At 44.6% G+C, this 21471-nt stretch overlaps 1 protein-coding gene across 2 annotated transcripts in view; it reads right to left on the bottom strand.

Moving 5' to 3' along the window:
- NCMAP (non-compact myelin associated protein) overlaps window positions 1–21471 on the bottom strand; it is a 38739-nt gene continuing 17268 nt past the window's right edge. The window contains exons 1-4 of one of the 2 annotated variants that reach the window (XM_032495497.1): window positions 11968–12104; window positions 8180–8267; window positions 5020–5104; window positions 1–2822 (exon numbers count right to left, since the gene is read on the bottom strand). In XM_032495497.1, coding sequence (XP_032351388.1) covers window positions 2681–2822; window positions 5020–5104; window positions 8180–8261 — 309 coding nt within the window. In that variant the 5' untranslated portion in view covers window positions 8262–8267; window positions 11968–12104 and the 3' untranslated portion in view covers window positions 1–2680. Of the gene's footprint in view, window positions 2823–5019; window positions 5105–8179; window positions 8268–11967; window positions 12105–21471 lie in introns of those variants that run through there. The other variant, XM_032495496.1, reaches the window with a different exon arrangement.

Raw genomic sequence — 21471 nt, 5'->3', positions numbered from 1 at the left:
TTTAAACCTTTTTATTTTTAGACATTTTTTCTTTAAGCATTTAATATCATTTACTGATTCAGTGACCCAATAAGGCAGCACCTGCTTGGTTAGGAAAGGCACCTGTCAGAAACATGATAATGACAGTGTTGCACAACCCCTGCCTCAGGAGGCCAGCTGCAGGCTTTGTGAGAGCAGGGGCCACGACTTACTGTGTTTAGTAGCACCTCACTTGGTACACAGGAGCCCTTAAAGGATGATGACTGAGTTATCTTCATTAGTCAAAAACAAAACACTATCACCCTTTTCTTTGCCTCCCCGACAACCTCTCTACCTCCCCCTCTTTCATTTCCAAGCTTTCTTTAGCAAAAGAACGTATACTAGAGGGTACTTCCTCTAGTCATTCCAGGAAGAGTCCACTGTGGGCAGAAGAGTTTGGTTTTAGGGCTAGAACATTCCAAACAATTTTTTTTTTTTAAAGAAGAATACATTTGGGAAACATATCTATCTGGGGTTTGAGTCATTAAATGGCTTTGTCCTGGTTCGAGGCCATCTCATCCTTTGCTCGTTGGCCTTAGTAGTAGGAGGAATGATGCAGGACTCCTAAGAGCCTGAATGGGTTCAGAAAGGGCCCCTGGTGGCTACAACTGGAGGCTCAAAGGAGGCTACTAAAGTGGTTTTGCTCCACTTAGGGTGTGGAAGCTAGACCCGCTGACCTCCACTCGGACACATGGACAAGCCTGTCCTCCTCTTGTTCATCTCACAAAAGAATCCATGTTCTTTGAGCCAGGATGTTAGGGAAGAGTGTGACATCACCAAAAGATGGACTTTGGAGTCAGAGAGGCCTGGGTTTGAGTCTTGTCTTTGCAACTTGCTAGCTGTGTGACTTTAGGAGAGTGTATCTCTCTGAGTTTGAAATTCTTATTGGCAAATGGAAAAAATAATACTTTCCAGGGTTATTGAGAAAAATAGATCCTATGAGATAACTTATGGGAAAGCACTTTGCAAAGTATCTGGTGCTTGGTGGATATTTAAACACAGTTAGGAGAAAAGATGTCTGAGGAGAAAGAATTTGCCAGTATTTCTCCACAGTCAAGGGAGCACTTTTGCAGTGGGATGACATGAACTGTATGACCTTCAGTCAGGCTTCTTACTTTCTGGAGCCTCAATTTTCCCTCAAAAAGGACTTCTAACCCCAAGAAAGAGAGACTCCTAGAATTTAAAGTAGAGTGTCAGAGGGTGTCACTTTCTCTAACAGAATACAGATTTATTACCTGTATCCAAGATGTCTTCAATTGTAAAACATATAATTGATTAAAAATCAGCTTTTTGAGAGAGAAAAAAAAGACAACCTCATGAATGGACTCATCAATTTTAAGACATATTCTAATTTCAGATTCATTAAAATGGGAACAAACGTATGTCTAACAATGGAAGAAATCCGTAATAATAATGCTGGCTCCCATTTTTAAAGCATCTGCTGGGTGCCAGGCACCACCCGAGCTGCTTTACTAAGTCCTTGACTTGGCACCCAGTGAGGCAGATGCTATTCCCATTTCATGGTTAGGAAACAGCATACGGAGGGGTCAAGGCACTTTTCCGAGCCACACAACCATGGGGCTTGGAAGGCAAGTCTTCCTAATCCCAAAATGTTTTCCCCTATTAATAGATTGCTCTCCAGGCTAAGGAGTCAAAGAGATGATCTCTGTCCAGAGAAAGGGTTTGTGAATGTGGTATTTTGAATATGTCCTGAATCTTTGCAAGGTGACCAGGAAGGGCAGAGGTAACACAAATAGAACTGTAATCTAATCAGTCTCCAAACACTGGACCTTGGAGGCAAGGCGATAACTGAAGACTGAGGACTACTTCAAGTCCAAATATCAGGAAGGCGAGAAGTGAGACTGAGTCAAGGTTAATCCAGCCCCGGGGGCGGGGAGGGGGAAGAAGGACCCTGACCAGCAGCCAGGCTCATTCCAGGCCCACGGACACTGCAACAAGCTTTCAACCTAGAAGCCATTCTTCCTTCCTCAGGGTCATCCTATGCCTTCTATCTGACTATTCGCTAAAGAAGTAGATGCCTTTGGAGAAGACTCCAGTTCTTCCCATAACCTTTCCTAAAGAGGGAAATGTGCTGACCAGTTGTCATGTGGTGCTAGCGGTCATCTAGTACTAAAACAAGTTCTAAATTAGCAAGTTGGTTTTCTGGCTAGTTAGTCCAAGTTAGTTCCCCAATGCCTGACTATGGGCTTGAATATTTTGCTCTGCAAAGCTGTGGATATGGTCCTTATTCTGATATAATCCCAGGGCAGACTCTCTCAGGAACATGCCCTGACCCCTGACTCCAGACCAGAAGACTCCTGGGCGGGCTGTCTGCCTGTCTGTCTGTCTGTCTAGCTATTGTGTTTGGGGGGAGACCACCAAACCCACATCAGTGGATTCCCAACATAGCTCTACCTCCTCAGATGATGAAAGAATGTTCCACAGTTTTTTGGAAGGGTGGCAGGAGGGATATGGACCGAGTTGGGGTGGGGCAGGGCAGGATGGGGTTAGGGGTTGCCTGAAGCATCAGGGGTCGCATAAGAGATGCCCCTGTTGACCTGACTGGAAGGAACTTAGAATGAAGCTGCCGGCGGAGAAATGTGCTTCTTGGTCTTGACTGAAGGCTCTTTGGATAGTGGCCGAGACAGCTCCAGGGTGGGTGTCACCGAGTCTCCACGTGGATTTCAACAGGGCTGAAGGTCACAGTTGCAGGGTGTTGGCTGCTGTTGCTGTTTGGGTCCAGGGCAGAAGGGGACGCTGGCTTGGGGCCTTTAGGCTCCAGCTCCCGCCTTGTCCTCATCTTCCTATAATGAAACACACACACGGTTAAGTCATCCCCCATATGTCCTGGGGAACGGGCTGTGACTATAGCTTCAGTGGGGAGATTAATGTAGATGGTCATTAAATCATGTTGCTTAATTGCCAACCACAGCATTTTACAGCTAGAAGAGATCTTAGACCAGCTAGTCTGTCCCTTCAGTTTTTTGTTTAACTTAGGTTAGGTACTTAATTTTATTTTTTCCTATTAATGAATGAGTAAAGTGTCAGATAGGTGGCTATTAATGACCAAACGAAGATATTATGTTTTTTTCTGTTCAGAGTTGTAAGTTACATTTTGCAGCCTCATGATGTTTGCTGAGTTTGCTGCTGGAAATATTTAAGAACTTTTCACATAGCTGAGAAGAGAATATACTTACAAGGGACATCCTAGGTTTCATTTCACGTGCCATAAAATTCAGGGGCTAACAACAATCAGTAAGTCTAGTGTCCAGGTGAAATTTCATCTTGTTGACCTATCATGTCTTTTTTCAAAATTTCAAATCCTCAGAAAAGTTGCACAAATTGTACAATTAATGCGTGCATACCCTTCTCTGAAGTCGACAAATTGTTAACAATTTGCCACACTTGATTTATTTCCCTTTCCCTATTTACACACCCACACACATACACAGAGTTTTTAAAAATTGTGAACCATCTGTGAGTTCGTTGCAGACATGCCACTTCACTCCTGAGAACAAGGGCATTCTTCAGTGTAACCATGACATGATGATCACACGTGGAGATCCTCCTATTTTAAAGATGACAAAATTGAGGCACAGAACGGGTAAATGACTCGCTTGCTTTTGACAAACCAAAGACGGAACCCCAGTCTCTCAGTTCCCAGCCCAGGCGTCACTGTAAACAGGGAGGGGTGAGTGGAGGAGTCTCTATTCAAATTACAAACTAGAAGTGGGGCTCAGAGCTCCAGCAATAATGGAGAGGAATGGAGGGCAGACATCGGGGTCTGACGCCACTTCCTGGTTTAGAACAGACCCAAATTGTGATACCCCAAAGATTTAAAAAATGATGTCTGAAATATTATTATTATTATTATTATTATTATTATTATTATTATTATTATTATCATCATCATCATTATAATATACTGGTGTACTGGTGGAAGTATTTTCTTTGAAACCAGATGGACTGGGTTTGAATCCCAAATCTGCCACTTAGGGCTGAGTAAACTTGGGCATCTTACTTGATCTTCCTGTGCCTCTTGCACGTCTATAAAACTGGGGATAGAGAAGTACCCATCTTGTGGGGTTATTATGAAGATTAAATGAGTTAATACACGTAAGGAGATTAGAACCATGCTCAGCACATAGTAGGAGAACAGTAACTCTTAGCTACCTTTATACATAACATTCATATTATTACAAAAACAATGCATGAGTGGAGATGCACACCTCTGACCCTGCAAAAACCAACCAACCAACTAACCTACTAGCAATGCCATTATGCAGACATACTGCTTGTTAACATCTTGCTGTGTGTCATTTGCGCCTTCCTGGGGTGGTGATGTGTGTAACCCACGTGTATGATCACGATGTACATACTGCTTTGTAAATTTTGACAATACATTGTCAACAGCTTTCTGCATCAATAAATACCTTTTTACGATATCATTTTTTTCAATGGCTTCCAGGTCTTCGGTGGTGCAATTGTGTTTAGTTTTTTAATTTTCATTTCTTCTCCGAAAAGAATAACCTTCTAGCAAAGTTGTGACTAGAGGTGATAACACTTAAGGTGATATCACAACATTTCTTCTTTCTGTGATCAATTTCTATTATTTTATTTCCTCTTATTTGGCCCCAGAAAGTAAAGTTGTGAGTACGTACATTCCAGGGTTTGTCACCTCAAATACTCATGTGGTTCACTCAGTACAACCTAGCAGAGGGCTCCCCAAAAGAAGAGGATTAAAACATTCCTCTATTATCTGTAAATTACATACAAGAGTTTACCACAGAGCTCAAGGTCATTATCATTATGATATTTTCAAAAATATTTCTCCAAGTACAAAAGTATTTGGTCACTGTCAAGTTTTTCTAGCAGAACAGACATCAAAAAAGGACCCACAGAGGATTAGAGCATTTGACGATGGACTCATTCTGACATCATTCATCCATTCTGACATTACTGAAGGGACCAGACAGCTCCAAATCCCAGGGCATCCCATACCTGTTGTACATCTTCAGCAAGATCAGAACCACGGTGAAGATGATGATGACAACCACCACGATGGCAGCAACAATGGCTCCAGAACCTACCAAGAAGAAAGGAGCAGAGACGGCAAATGTGCCAACTGAATTGCAGGGAAGGATTCGGAGACTGAGGGGTACCCGTACCGTGGCACCTCACATCCTCACTGGGTCAAGGGGAGGAGGAAATGCGATGTCCTGGGACACTTGCTGCTGTCCCCAGGACAGTCACATCTATAGCTGCAGTGCACCTCTACCCCCGTGGGGCTTGGAGGGCCACATCCTTAGCACATTACCTGCCAAAAGTCTGCCTTTGGCCAAGTCCTGTTCTTATCAGCCCCAACATAGCTTCAAACTTTTTTTGTGAAACAGGCCAGCAAAACACCCTTCCCTCTTTTTGATCATGTTAAAGTAATACGTGATTTTTGTAGATAATTTTGAAAACATAAATACAGGCCAAAAAGAAGGGGAGGATGAAGTCCTCATTGCCCCAAGGACCACTGATAGTCTACATGTCTCCATTCACAAATGTGGTCATGTTTTTGCACATACGCATATTAAATATCTATCATCTTTCTGAATAACTTATTAATCCTATGTCTGAAAATCCATCTTAAGGAAGTATTCACAAATATGGAAAAATATGCACTTGATAAAGATGGAATCATTTCCATGTACTGTTTTATAACAAAACATCCTGATCATCTTGTTATGTAATTATGTATTTTTCTTTATGACTTTTGAAGGCTATATGGTACTCCATCATTTTGATGTGCCATAATTTGTTTACCAATTGTTTGTTGAGGACATTCATGTTGTGTTTAATTTGACACTATTAAAAACAAGGCTATGATGAATGTCCTTGTAGCTTAATATCTCAGATTCTAATTTCAATATCAGCTGCCAGTCCCAAAGTCAAACTCTCATTTTAGGTTTAGGTTCAAGATCAGTATCCTTGCCAGAACTGATACTGAAAACCTCAAGAATCATTTAAAAAAGATTCATACTTCAAACCAATCTGTTTGATTCTAGGCAATTGATCACAAGGAATCATCCCAAATACAGAAAAAACTGTATGAATGAAAATGTTTATTACATTATTAATATTCTTCATATGGGAATAGTTAAGTAAGCTATGGCACACTTATCCCATAGAAATATTATACTATAATTTAAATAATGATATAAAGACTTGAAGACTATGGTATATGGAACACTTTAGATATAAAATATGGAAAATAGAATATATTATATACACACATACACATTATGTTGCAACCATTAAAACATGTGCAAACAAACATAACATTAAGCAAAAGAAGTCAGATACAAAAGAGTGTGCATGGTATGATTTCATTTATACAAAGTTCAAAACCAGGTAGAACTAATCTATGGTGGTAGAAGTCTGAACGATGGGTCCCCTGGAGTGAGGGGTCAGGGATAGTGATTGCAAGGGGCACCAGAACTTCGGCGACACTGAGGGTGGCCTGCATCTTAATCTGGGGGCTGGTGACACAGCTGTGTGCACTTTGTGAAAATTATCCAGCTGTACACTTATAATTTGTGTACTTTTTCAAATATATGTAATGTTTTTTCATAAAAGGTTTACTTAAAAAAACTGTGCAATTATTCATAGAAAGAAAGACTGGGAGGAAAAAAGGGAAGGGGTGGGAAATCCATTATGGAGTAATTTGTTTATCTTTCCTTCCTGGGGAGTCCAGTGGTTTTTCAGCCTTGGCTGGATGACTCGGTGTTGTGAGGCTGTCCTGTGCATTGCAGGGTGTTTAGAGCATCTCTGGCCCCTACTCACTAGATACCAACAGCACTTCTTCCCACTCCCCACCAGGTGTGACAACCAAAAATGTCTCTAGACATGGCCAAATGTCCCCTGGTGGTAGGGTTGCCAGATAAAATACAGGATACCCATCTAAATTCTGAGTTTTGACAAACAATGAATAATTTTTAAGTATGTCTCAAGTATTGCATGGTACATTCTTATACTAAAAAACCATTCATTGCTTCCCTTAAATTCAAATTTAACTGGTGTCCTGTATTTTTATTTGTTAAATCTGGCAACCCTATTTAGGGGGCAAAATTGTCTAGTTGCGAACCATTACTTTTAGTTAAATAAAAGCAGTATTAATTCTCCTCTTGCTGACAGTGATTCTCTCTACCCTGCATTTCCCTTCAAAAATGTTTTGAGACGTACTTTGGCAGGGCTCCTCACCCAGCAAAGAGCGGCCTAACATGTGGGACCCTGTCTCAAGAGCGACCCTTCCTGGGTCTCCGTGGAAGAGACACGTCCTGCCATTAATCCAGCTTCCTGCCAGGACTACAGCCTGGAGCTGTTTCTCACTGTTCAGCACAGTGAACACAGAGTCGGGAGGCCTGTTGCATTCACAGAGGTATGTACCAAGTCACCTGAGATGACTGAAATGGACCCAAACTTCACCCAATACAATCAATTGGTTTTCTGAAGAGTGGTCCTCAAATGTTTCCTTCTGGGGACCCCTTGTTCCTGGCAAATGTCTCCCCAGGACTAAATCTTCCCACACATTCATTTACTCCTTTGTAAATTAATGGGATGTTTTTGCTTTGCCAAAATAATATAAAAGTAGTTGCATTTTGGTGTATACATCTATCAAAATTCATCAAATTGTACATCTGAAATACGTGTAGTTTACTGTATAGGACTCCTACCACAATAAAGATGTTTAAAAAAACGTAGCTGCATTTTAAGGTGACTTATGTTGGAACATTTTACATGAAATTCGAATCCCCATTGCCCTCTAAACCCCCAAACTCTCTAAAGAAAATAATAGTGAAGTAGTAGTAATAATAATACTCATTAGGTACTTGTATGCTTCACATGCACGGAGGCTCTTCTAAGCTCTTTACGTGGATTATCCCCTCTACCCCTCACGCCTACCTATGTGGTAGCTGCGTTAATACCCCCAACTTACAGATGAGGAAACAGGCCCAGAGCAGTGAAGTCATGCGCTCAGGGTCACTCAGTATCACTGAGACTGAGACCCAGGCAGCTTGTCTCCAGAGCCCACCTCTTGCCCTCTACACCAGTTGCTGACCAGGATACCTGTCCCACCCTCCCTCCCCTGGCTGCCCAGCCAAGTTGACCTTACTCTTGTACAGAATGTCTTCTCCTCTGGTGGTCATGTTCAATGAGAAGAAGGTGGTACCCCCCAAAGGGGTGGCTGTGGTCATCTCGACCTGGTGAGAAGGAAGATGGAATTTTGTTTAAAGCCAGAGTAAGTTTGATTATCCCTGTATGGTGGCTCTGTTGGTCTTCATCTGGATGACTGGAGAAAAGATTTAAGTATGCAGTTTCTCTTACCAGCAAGTAAACACAAGTTCTTTTTATTATACATTATGGGGAATTAAAAATCAGGTCTGACGTTTGTAAAGAACTGCATTTTTCAAAGCAGTTTCAATTCACTCAACAATATTTATTAAACTCTTCCTAACTATGTTTTGCACAGAATGTCTAAATTGATCTTCTACAAACTGTATGAGGCAGGTTATTGTTGACATTTTACTGTTAAACTGAAGTCCTCGGTGCTACTTGGAGCTCCAAGTTTATCTACTAGAATTGAACCCCGGGTGTCTACGTCTCATGCTGGTGGGACTCTGGCCACCCTACAATGACACCTGAAATGGTATTCCTGCTTTCAGAAGCGTTACAATCTAAGGAGGGGAGAAAAAATCAGGTGAAAAAACTATGATTATTAAACAGTCAGTGACATGAGCCATTGGGTTGTGAAGAATATTTCAAGGAGATAAATTTTAACAGGGCTTGAAGGATGAGCATGGTTTGGGGCGGGGTGGGGGGTGCAGCAAGAGGAGAGAGAACACAGGTCGGTTGCACAAAATCCTCAATGGGAAGAGAGCATCTCCCCCACACCAGGCTGTCATAGGTGCCGTCACACATGACATCTACCACCTCATTTAATCCTCTCAATCATCACATTATTTTGCGGCTGAGAAACTGAGGTTCAGAGTGGTTGAGTGAATGGACCAAAGTCACACAGCTAAGAAGATGTGGAGCTTGGACCCAAACAGTCTGAGTGCGCAGTGTGTCTTCTTCCCCTGACACCAAGAGGAATCAAAATTCACAATCCTGTCGTCTTGTACTTGAGGAGTGAGTCAGGAGGTATGATGTCACACGACGAGAAACGAGTGTTGAGAGCCTCCTCCAAGAATTACATTCTAGGTAATGATATTACAAACAATTACCCTGAACCACAGGCAACAAGAAAAGAAGGGAAACAAATCAGGCTTTGCTTCTCTGCTCGAGAATGGCTGACAATTTAGAAGCCCACGAAGGATCTCCGTCAAGGGAAGGATTATCCAGGTCTATTTGTAATCCTAAGAAGCCACAAGGCCTCATCACAGTCATTCCATCTTCTGTAGAAGAAATATTCCATACATTTAACAAAATATTTGTGCATAAATTTGTTTCCTTTTTAAAAGTAAGAAATATTTTCAAATTATGAATAATAATGTAATAGGTCATGTATGAACCACTCAGATTCAACAAAGGTTTGCAATCATATTTTCTTCAGTTTGCTTTAAAAAAAAAAAACAGTTGAATTTCCTTTCCTATTGCATTTCAATGCCATTTCCTCCCTTCCCCAAAGTAACCACTACCTTGACCATTACTGTGTATTCTTTTCCTCAGTTTTAAAATGTTTTCTACATAGGTATGTAGCCATAAACATTGTATACTGTGGGTGAATGTATTCAATAAACAGATACAGTCTAGCATCTACTCAGTGACTGATGCTGCGCTCGGTGCTGGGGATACTAGTGAAATAAAAGACAAATTCCTGGCCTCCAGAAGCTCACATTCTGGTGAGAGACAGAGATTGTGGTCTTAATCACATCGTTCTGGGGCTCAAAAAACAATCGTCTCCCCAGGACCTACCCTTCTATGTCTGGCAGTGAAAGCCCTTCCCTGGCTGTTTCCACCCTCTGTTTCAGACTCTTGGCTCCTCTGCCAAACTGCTGGGACAATGGACCACTCCATCCTCCCCCGCCATTCCTGGTCTTTGCTGTCTCGGCTGCTGCCCCAGGCTCTGGCCTCCCCGGTCCTCACAGTGGGCCTCTGCTGAGAGTCCTCGCCTCTGGGCTGCAGCCCTCTCGGCTCAGCCAGCTCACTATGGAAACAGGGGTCAGCATTGCTCCACTGGGGTCAGGTCATCTGCAACCAGGCTAGGGGCTCTGGTGGTTGTGGGCCTGTCCCCCGACCCCTCCAAGTCCCCAACAGGAGCCTCAGAATGACCAGGTATGGACAGGACAGGCCCTGTCAACCACAGGATGGCTCTGCCTTTACTTTCTCTGCCCTCCTTGAAGCCTTGGGACTCTGCCTAAACCCCCCACCCCCAGCTTTGTCTGTCCCCTCCTCCCAAAGACCAGATCCTCAGGCTCCCTCAAGGACCCCTCCAGGTGTGGCTCTGCCGGACCTCCCCACACCAACCAACCTCCCATCCTGGCTGGGCTTCCTGTCACCCGACCACCTTAAACAGGCCTGACTTGGCCGGTCATGCTACACTGCCAGCTCTCCAGCTCCAAAATGGGTTTTGTTTGTTTGTTTGGTTGGTTTGGTTTTTCTCAGGGAGGGGTGGGGGTAATTCAGTTTATTTATTTATTTTTAACGGAGGGACTGGGGACTGACCTCAGGACCTCATGGACCTTTTGCATGCTAGGCATGCATTTTACCACTGAGCTATATACCCTTCCCCCACCTCCAAAATGAACACAGCCTTCAAGACTCAGCCCAGTCACCTCCGGGAAGACTTCCGGCCAGACAGAATTAGCCATCCTGCCCTCCATTTGCCACTGGCAGCATTCTGCAAAGAAGCACCACCCCAGCCTGTTGCTCAGTTGCTGTGTATGGAAGTTAACTTTCCATGTTCATTGTCAGGTCCTTGAGGTAGTGACTGTTTCTGGTTCTTTTTCACATCCATCTGCCTCCCCTAGATAATAAGTCTGGCTCCTCTCACCTTTGCCGGTGGCAGGACTTGAGTGAGTAACTGAACTTCTCCCAGCTTGGTTGGCTGTTAGTAAAATGAGGTAGCTTTTCCCAAGGGAACTGAGGGTTAGAGGTTAAGTATGGAAAGCGCTTTTAAGTGCTCAGTAAATGGCAATTCTTAGTATTTTTGTGGGTATTAGTAAATATTTGCTGAACTAATTAGAGACAGGTGGATCTGGAGCTCAAAAAAGGAAAACAAATTCTTTCCATAAAAATAAATATGGACTAATATGAGAATATGGAATAAAAGCCTTCCCTAACCCCCACTCCCCTACCCTGCTCCCACTCCCAAGGAGAGGTGCCTGACCCTCCCCTCCCCCCACATTCCCCATCTCAGCACATAAAGAGTTTTAAAGTATTTGCCTAAACTGCTTCTGTCCTCACCAACATCAAGCTGAGAAGACTCACCAGTAATGCCTTTTCGCAATTCCTTTTAAAAACAGAAAAGAGAGGCAAACAGGTGGCCAGTGATCAAAGGTCATTTCAGGAGAGAGACATGGCATAATCCCTAGATAAACCAAACCCGACCACGGACACATCCCCCGTTAAGCCAACATGCACAAAAATGACCGAAGCCACCATCCGAGTGCCTGCCACACGCCAAGACCTTGTGCCGGATATGTTTTAATCCACCCTCTGATTTAATTAGCAAATGCCATGTAAACTAGTTTCTCTCCTCCCCTTGATTCAAATGAGGACTCTGAGACTTTCCACGCTCATATGGCCTGGAAGCTGCAGGCTTGGTGTACAAACCCAGCTTTGCAAACTTCAAAGCCTGTACCTTCCCTCCCTCTGCACCACCTGCTCCCTGGTACACATCCGGGGGAGTCCATGCCCAGCCACTACAGAAACCTCACACATGCACACACAGACACATACTGGCCAGTAATGGAGCCGCCTAAGGCCAGCAGGACACAGGCTCCTCTGCAGGTCCTTCAGGGTGACCGCCTGGGTGCCAAGTTCCAGGTGTGACTCCCTTTCAGATGGGCCCGGCTACTCTTCTTCCTGAGAGAACACGGAGTAATCCCGGAACATATCTTGCCTCATCTAAGAACTGAGGTCTCTCAATTGCATCTCTGTTCCTGCCACATCAGAGAAGGTGGGAGGGAGGGTGGTGGAACATTGACGGCCAAGGATGTGGGTGTTTTCATGTGTGGGGCCCCAGCAATTCTTGTTAACCAAGTGCAGTCCAGCAGGGGGATTTCAGTATTAAATGAGCCCATGACCAGGGTCCATGGTCACTGAAAATGGGGAATGTACAGGAAGGTGAGGCTGATTTTCATCGACAGGTTAATATAATAATAATAATGATGATGATGATGATGATGATATACTATGTGCCCCAGGCACTTCACTCAGTGGGAGGTCTCATTTAATTCTATACCTATCTGGTTACGAGGGTGCAGTCACTGTGCCCATTTTACAGATGAGGAGACTGAGACTCAGAGAAGAAATCAATCTGAGGTCACAAGGCTAATATGTAGCTGCACTAGGATTCAAGCTTGAGTTTCTCTGATTTCACAGCCCCTGTTCCATAAACTCACTCGGTTGCATCCCAAATCCACGTAGGGCTTTGATGAGAAAACTCTCAGGCCAGAGTCCTCTATCTAGCCCTGCCCCAGACTGGTCCTACCTGACTGGTCCCTGCCCTTGGCTACACTCTGAACCTCTGTCTCCAGCAGAGCCTTCATCACATTTGCAGAATATACAAGGAACTGTTGTTCCCTTGGGTTGTTTATGAATGGCCCTGTGTGGGAGGTCAGCTCAGGAAGTGATGGAAGGTCATGACCATTTATTCACTGAGCCACTCCTCTCTGACTGTTCCTTGGGCAAGTGTCAGGGCCATATCTGAAGGATATATATTACCAGACTCCACCTGTCCAAAATACCTCCCCCTTTTGCTCTGCCTCCAGGTACCCTCCCTCCTTCTAGCCTAATCTAAGTTCCTCCCTGGATAAGACAAACAAGATACTCTCAACCCTGGTAGACCCCTACCCAAATGACCAACTGTAACTCAGAATAGGTAAGCCATGAAAGCCTGAGACTCACCAAAACATTGGGATTAATTTCTCCCATTCATCTCAGAGATGGGAGGCTCAGCATGACTTGGTGTCTTCCACAGACAAGAACCTCATTACTCCCAGGCAGTCCCTTGAGTTACTGGGATGTTTCAATTATCAGAAAATTAACCTTCTTTTTGGAACCAAAATCTCTCCCCTTTTGATTTTTAGCCATTGATCCTAATTCTCTTCCCCTAAAGGTAATCTGCTACCTCTTACACATGACAGCCATCAGGTTTAAAAGCACTTCTTCTGTGTATGAAAAGTTAAACTCAGACTTGGATGGGTGGAACAGTTATGCGAGCTGCAATCAGCACAACAATATTACCTCCCACCAGCAGGTGGCGATAGCAGGTGGCTATAGTATGTCCCTTTGAACTTAACCAGCAAATGGTCCGTTAGTGTTGTGGGAACCTAACATGTTTCTAAGCAGAGGAGATTTCTGCCCTTGAAAACAGCAGTTGTATGTTCTCTGATGATTTTCTTCTCTGGGATAAATATTCTCAGCTCCTTCAAATCATCTTTAGAGTGACCGTGTCCCTCATGGGTGGGTTCTTCTTTTCTCTCTGTGTCAATGTCTCCCTTAAATATAACCCCCAAACTGGACACGTGATTCCAGAGGGGGCCTGAACTGTCCAGAATGACTTTTTTCTTTTTAGATAATTATCAGACCTGAGCCTGAATTCTGTTATTTACTAGCTGTGTGACCTCAGTCAACTTTCTTCAGTTCTTAGTTTTCTGATCTGTAAAACAGGAATTACAAACTCCATAGGGTCGTATGAGAGTTAAATGGGATAAAACATGTGATACCTCTAGCACAGTGGCTGTGCACAAAACCTATTGATATTAAACTGGATTAATGCAAATAAATATCTCATTAGCTTTACAGGCAGCCCCAGCACACTGCTCTGCACGCACCCTGTTGGTATACCCCCTAAACCTTTTTCAGACTTTTATATTTGTTTATGGTCAGTCAAAGCCCTAAGATCATTAAGTGAAAGGACTTTCTAAACTCTGAGTGCTGTGGAAATATGAGGCAGTAACAGCCGCATTGTGAACAGGGACAATAAGATGATGAGCTGCTGTCTAGTAACCAGAACTCCATTGCACTCTTGTGCCGCTGTCTTTTTGAATTTAAGTGCAGGACTCTGCATTAAGCCCTTGACCTTGTCACTCCTGCTGGGTGGCTCCTGAGATCTCTTGACAGCATTGTGACAGAGCACATCGTCTGGGGGCTCAGGACCCAGCAAGGCCTTTGGGGTCCAGTAGACCTGGGTTTTAACCTTGGGCTCCCTGCTCACCAGCTCTACAAGCCAAGCCACTTCTCTAGGCCTTGGTGTTTTCATTTGTGAAACAGGAATAACACTCCCCATCTTGTGGGGTTGTGAGAATAGATGAGATGTCATAACTGCCCAGCACAGTGCCTGGTGGATGGTGGGTGATCGGTATCTGTCAGTCCCATTCCCTCTGCTCCTTTCCCTTCTGTCCCCAGTCTATGTTCTCCCTGCTCTTCTTGGAGCTCACGCTGCCCATTCTCTACTTGAATCAAGTGTTTGCTGCATGTGGTCAAGCTCAGGTACAGACAGGGAGGTTGGGGAGCCAGACAAGGCAGCACAGTGTCCCAAGGAGGGGATCTGAGAAGGGATCTGCCAGAACTTCCAGAGGGTTCAATCTTTTCCTCCATCTCCAATGAGGACAGAAACAGAAGAAATAGTGAAACCACCCCCAGGGAGGCAAAGATCCTAACAGGCCCGGTAGGGCATGGGGGCCACTGAGTGGGCAGGGGAAGAGCAATAATGAATTCATAAGGTGGGGTGAGAATCAGGAGGCCTGGGTCTCCTTTGCAACTCACTTGCCATATAACTTTGGGAAGTCTTCTCTCCTGTCTAGACCTTGGTTTTCCCATCTGTAAAAATGGCCTACTGTGGAGATGATCTCTAAGGGCCGTTCCAACTTGTGGTTCTATTCCATGGAACAGCCACTCATAGCTGAACCCAAGAACCAGTGTCTTCCAAAAGCTCATCTTTCTTTGTAGATACTGACTCAGGGGGAATTGGGAGTGGGAAGACAATGTGTACAATTCAGGCTGGAAGGCAGGAATCCTTCCTAGAAGGCAGTTGAGACTGGAACAAACCAAAGAGAACTCCATAGAGGGGTTTTGACATGGCAGCAGCATTTCATATGGGACCCGTAGGAACCTCCAAATGTGTTGTTGAGCACATAGTCACCCCAGTCTGTCTGCCCCTCCCACATTCTCCATTCCTGCTGGGTTCCACATCACCTTCTCCCACTCCATCTGCCCTGCCTGTGCTTGGCTCTGTCCCATAGTGTGTCACAGCTCCCAGAGGTGGGGTCTGAACTGGAATAATGCTTCCCTGAAGTGGGGGCCATACACAATTACAGACCGAATACACGTTCCTTGTAGTTGGTTCCCAGAAACTAGGAAGTCCATTTCTTGTTTCATTCTCCTATCTGCTCATGCACCCACCTATCCACTGCACCCACATTCATCGCCCTACCTGTTCTTCTGTCCATTTTCCCTGTCATTCATTCAACCAGCCCACCATGTACACTGCACTGAGCTGATTCAAAGAAGGGCCACTGGGATCACATCTCTAGAGCTCGGGCAAAGCGGATGAGAAATGGGATTATTTCCCTTAAAAATCTTTCCTTCAGTAAATATCTAGTGGGGCTCATGCCTAGACCAGCCTTGCTCACAGAGAGGTGGCTGATAAGTATCGTAGTTCAGCCTTATGGGAAAAGCAGTGGCTTGCGGATCTGAGAGTTGGGGTTCCAGGCCCACCGCGTCTATTAAGTCTTCTTTACTCACCTATCAATTTCTGGCTTGAATATCCTTTGCTTCTGATTTTTGTGGCCCACATTGTAAAGAATGGTGACTCAAGGAGCTTCTAGCCCAAGACCTGCAAGTCTGATAAGTTTCATGTACAAAGAGTTATAAATAGAAGTCTCAGATGAGAGTGGTCAGGAAGCAGATTTATCCTTAGTGCCAAAAGGTGGCACAGGCCGTGCCAGGTGGTGGAGGGAGGAAGAGGCCAGTGGGCGTCTTGGTTGAGACTGACCGAGAGCTGAAATATGACCTGTGCCTTCCATTTGCCCCTCGGTTTTTGGGTCCAGGCCAAGGGCCCAGCCCTCAAGTGTCCTCAGACTGGGCCTGAGCTCCTACATGAATCTCCAGGTATCCTGCTGTCCCCAAGGGAGACAAGGCACAAGGTTCAAGAGTTTATGCCCTAAATGAACATGTCAGAGGAAACCCATTCCACCCCAACATTCCGGTCAGGAAGGAAAGGGAACTGACATCCAAAGGGATGCCAAGAAGTGCCGAGCACTGTGCTTTCACATGTTTTCTCATTTAATCAATACAACAAGGCAAGTCTTTTCTCTCCACTTTGCTGGGAAGGAATGGAGGCTCAGAGAGGTTAAGGACTTGCCCACAGTCTTAACAGCAAATGAGTGGAGGTGCTGAATTCAGATTCAGATCTACCTGCAAACTGTGGTGGCTGCCAAGCCTTCTAGGAGGTAAGCAATTTTCCTGGGGGCACTCCGAGGGTCAGCAGCCATGCTGGTACAGGAGTCTCCTCACTCTTCTTACTACCTGTTGATATTTTGAGCCCAGGAGGCATCATAAAACCTCAGCAACCTCAGCACACAGCAGGGTTTCTCAGCCTTGGCCCTGTTTACATTTGGGCGGGACAGTTCTTTGTTGTGGAGGCATCTTGTGCTTTGCCGGATGTTCAGCAGCATCCCTGACCTCTTCCAACCAGATGCCAGTAGCATCCCCCACTCATGACAACCAAAAATGTCTCCAGTCATTTCCAAATGTCTCCTGGGAGGCAAAGTCGACCCTGGTTGAGAACTCCTGGGGTAGAGCTATAGGCCTGTCTCTTCTATCCTTTCTATCCAGGAAGGTCTAGACAAACAGGAAAACATCCAGTCTTTACTTACATCTCAGGGTAGATGACCAGTAACGACAATGATGATGATGGGAACCACAGACAGGGCCGCTACCGTGGATCAGGTGCTTACTCTGTGTCAGTTACCAAGTACTTCATATCTAATTTCTCACATACATGATCTCTGTTTTCTTTTTTTTAAATTGAAGTACAGTCAATTTACAATGTTGTGTTAGTTTCTGGTGTACAGCACAGTGGTTCAATTATATATATATATATATATATATATATATATATATACTCCTCTTCATATTCTTTTTCCTTATAGGCCACTACAAGGTATTGAATATAGCTCCCTGTGCTGTACAGTAGGACCTTGTTGTTTAACATTATCTCTGTTTTCCAGATAAAATACCCCTGAGGCTCGGAGAGGTTAAGTAACTCACCTAGGGTCTCAGTGTTAATGTAAAGCAGAGCTACGATGCATTAGTTTCCTATGGCTGCTGTAACAAATTACAGCTGAAAATAATCCAAATTTATTTTCTGGTAACTTAGAGGTCAGAAGCCTAAAATCAGTCTCACTGGGCTAAAATCAAGATGGCTCCAATGGAGGCTCTAGAGGAGACCATTTCCTTGCCTCTTCTAACTTCTGTGGGCCACCTGCATTCCTTGGCCTGCAGCCCCTACCTTCACCTTCAAGCTGACAGTGTAGCATCTTCCCATCTCACTCTTTCTGATCTCTGTATCCATCATCGTGCCTTTCTCTCTCTGACTCTCCAGCCTCCCTCCTAGAAGGACTTTGTGATCACATTGGCCCCACCCAGGTAATCCAGGATCCCTGCCTCACTTAACTTAATCACACCCGCCAAGTCCCCTTTGCCATGTAAGGTAACATAGAAACAGGGTTGGGGGATTAGGACGTGGATATCTTTGAGGGGGACATTATTCAGCCTAGGGCATAGGACTCAGACTCTTATCTGTTGGATCCCAAGGTTTGTACACCTGCCTCCCAGCCCTGCACTGACTGAACACATGTACCCCACAGGCCAGTGCTGTGGGGGTGTGGGGGTTGATCAGACATGTTCAGGGAGCAGGCCTGAGCACAGCTGCGGAAGGAGCATGTGAGAAGTGCTGTGAGAGGGGCAGAGGAGGAGTCCTGGAGACACGGGGCCAGCTGGGTAGGGGAATGGGGAGTGAGGAGTGGGCTCAGAAGGCAACTGGACAGGCCTGATTCTATCCCTGCCCCACAAAATGATTTCACGTCTCAGCACCTACTTGCAACCTAACTACAAATGCATTGGTTTCATCCTTTCCTGAAAGACCACCCTACTCCAGCCCTGCCGGCCAGGATTTGTTCCCATTGGTGGGACTGATGTGCCCAGTTAACTGGTCACCATTCTCAATTTTTCCTTTCTAAATATCCTCCCTGCCAGGGCTTAGAACGTCTTTAGTTTGGTAAGTCCACTCCTTGCCCAGCTCTAGTTTGCAAGGATGCCTTTCGGCTGCCTGGCCCCTCCATGAGCCCACCAATCTCTTTACAGAATGGAGAAAACACACTAAGTGGGCCAGCCGGGCTCTCCCTCCCCCAAGACAGGCAGAGCCTTTGACCCCTTCCAGCAGCTCTCAGGCTCTGCAGTGACTCAGAGATGGTTTCTCTCGGCCCACAGGAAAATAACAAGTAAGAAGGACAAACTCTGGTTTGCTTCATCTTGAGAGAAATGAAGTTTGGGATCTATCTTTATCTTTTAAAAAAACTCAGGAGGGACTTCTGGTCAAACAGAGCAGACGGAACACAAGAATTCATCTCTGCTTCCTCCTAAAATCCACCCATCCCAGACATGAATGACAGTACAGGAATCAAGATGTGTAAATCCACAGGGCCAAAGGGAAACCAGAAACAACAACCACACTGGAGAGAGGCCAGTCCAAGTTTGAAAGCTGGAAAAGCTGATGGCTGACTGTGACTTAGCAGCCTGGAAAAGGCTGAGGCCCAAACCAGCAGACTGGGGAAACCAACAAAAGCTGATGGCACCGAAGAAACCCCAGGAAGACTCCACAGATGCCACCAAAAGCCAAGGGGCTGGAAAGAGAAGTTTGCAGCTCAACTCCATCCCCTCCCTTTGTCCTCCCTGCTGTGGGCCCCCATCAGCCTGCAGAATATGCTAAATTCACCCTCCACAGGCGGTGAATCAGAAGGTAAACCTGCAGTGTCCACGATGACAGCCACCTGTAGCCATCTAAATTTAAATGAAATTAAGGAGAATTAAGTAAAATTAAAAGTTCAGTGCCTCAGTCACACAAGCCACATCTCACATTGAGGCTTGTGGCTCCTGTGTTGATCAGTACAGGTCTGCAACGTGTCCACCACTGCATGGAGCTCTACCGGACGGCACTGCTCTAGACCCTGACCACCCAAAGTGTGGTCCTGGGACCAGCATCTAGTCCCTTTAACCCCCTCAGGCACCAGGCTCAACCTCCAGGCAGAAAATTAGACGCTCTGGGAAGACTGAGCAGCTAGAGAGAACAGAATGACAGCTACTGACTGATGTTATAGGAACCTCCAGATCCCCAAAGAAATGACCCAGTTCCTGCCAACCAGCCAATGGGGAGGCCACTAGTTAACAATCTAGCCTCCTTACTCTGAGCTTCCCATGAACCACCCCCCCTTTTAATGAGCTTTCTAATACCTTATTCTTTTTTTTCTTTCCATTTTTATTTATTTATTTATTTTATTGAAATATAGTTGGTTTACAATGTTGTGTTAGTTTCTGGTGTACAGCATAGTGATTCAGTTATACACAAATATATTCCTTTTCATTATAGGTTATTACAAGATACTGAATATAGTCCCCTGTGCTATACAGTAGGACCTTGTTGTTTATCCTTTCCCTGTTTATTTAACAAATATCTATCAAATATTCATTTAGTGAGAAGCATTGTGCTAGGTTCTTAGACTAAGCTCTAATGCCTTATTCTTAAAAAGGAACAGAGCCAAGGGTCAACAGACCTCTGAGGGTAAAAGTGTCAAATGTGATGAACAGACAGCAAACAAATGAAGAGAGGGAGTCATTTAAAGCAAACAGAAGCTAGATTCAATATCTTGTAGTAACCTTGTAGTATAATTTAAAAAATATGAAAAGGAATATATGTATGTATATGTATGACTGAAGCATTATGCTGTACATCAGAAATTGACATGACATTGTAAACTGACTATACTTCAATTTGAAAAAAAATGGGAAAAAATAAAGCAAACAGAGACAATACAAAGGGCAGAAGAACACTTCAACATCCTCAAGAGATGAGCTACTACATCTATAAAACAAGAACAGGATGCTATAAGAAAAGAATATTCTGAGTGCAAGAAAGAGTTCTAGGAAATTAAAAACATGATTAAAGAAACTTTAAAATTCAATAGAAGCATCAGAAGATAGTTGAGAAAATGTCCCATAAAGTGGAACAAAAAAGACTGAGAGAGAAATAGGGAAAAACAAATTACTCCAAGAGGTCCAACATTCTAATAAGAAAAATTCCAGAAATGATTTAGCAGAAAACATCAAGAGGAGGAAATTACCAAAGAATACCTGGAAATTTCCCAGAAATGAAGGACATGAATTCTCAGAATGAGAAGACCCACAGGGTCCCCAGAACAATGAATAAAAAAGACCTACATGGGGTTCACCATCATGACCTTTCAGAATACAGGACATAAAGAATATCCCACACACATCTATAGATTAAAACAACATATATCTATAGAATAAAAACAAAAAACAAGGTCAAGTACCAATAAAGGATCAACACTCAGATGGAACCAGAAAGGCAGTGGATCTGACAGCGGCGGCATTAGGAGCTCTGAGATAATTCTCCAAAATTCTGAGGGAAAATAATTTCCAGCCTAGAAATGGATCGCAAGCCAAACTCAATATTGAGCGTAAGGGCAGAAGAACCACATTTGGGGGCATACTAAGCTTCACAAAAAATCCACCCCACCCTGTGCACCTTTTGCCAGGATGCTCCCGGAGGGCACACGCCACCAAAGTGGAGGAGGGAAGGAGCAGCTCATAGGATCCAGGGGCCAGAGGGCGCCCAGGGTGGAACCCCACGACAGCCTTGGGGAGCCAGCCCGACTGTGGGGAGGAGGGAGGCGCAGGGGGATTCCACCAGCCAAGGAAAAGTGAAGCCGGTAGGTTTTCTGATGTGTTTTTCCAGACTGAAAGATCTACACTTCTGTTGAAGAGTTTGGGGGATGAACTGATGATGGAAAGTTAAGCTCCCCCAAAAGCCTTAAGGAACCAAACTCCTCCCCACATAATGTCTCTTTTGCCGCTCCTCGCACCCTCTGTGATGGTCCCAGGAGTTGCCTCCTGGGATCATAGACTTTGGTGGAAGCCAGTCTAAACACTGCCGAG

Source organism: Camelus ferus, chromosome 13 (genome assembly GCF_009834535.1).
Source record: "Camelus ferus isolate YT-003-E chromosome 13, BCGSAC_Cfer_1.0, whole genome shotgun sequence".
Taxonomy (NCBI): domain Eukaryota; kingdom Metazoa; phylum Chordata; class Mammalia; order Artiodactyla; family Camelidae; genus Camelus; species Camelus ferus.
This window is presented reverse-complemented; position numbering and strand designations above follow the sequence as displayed.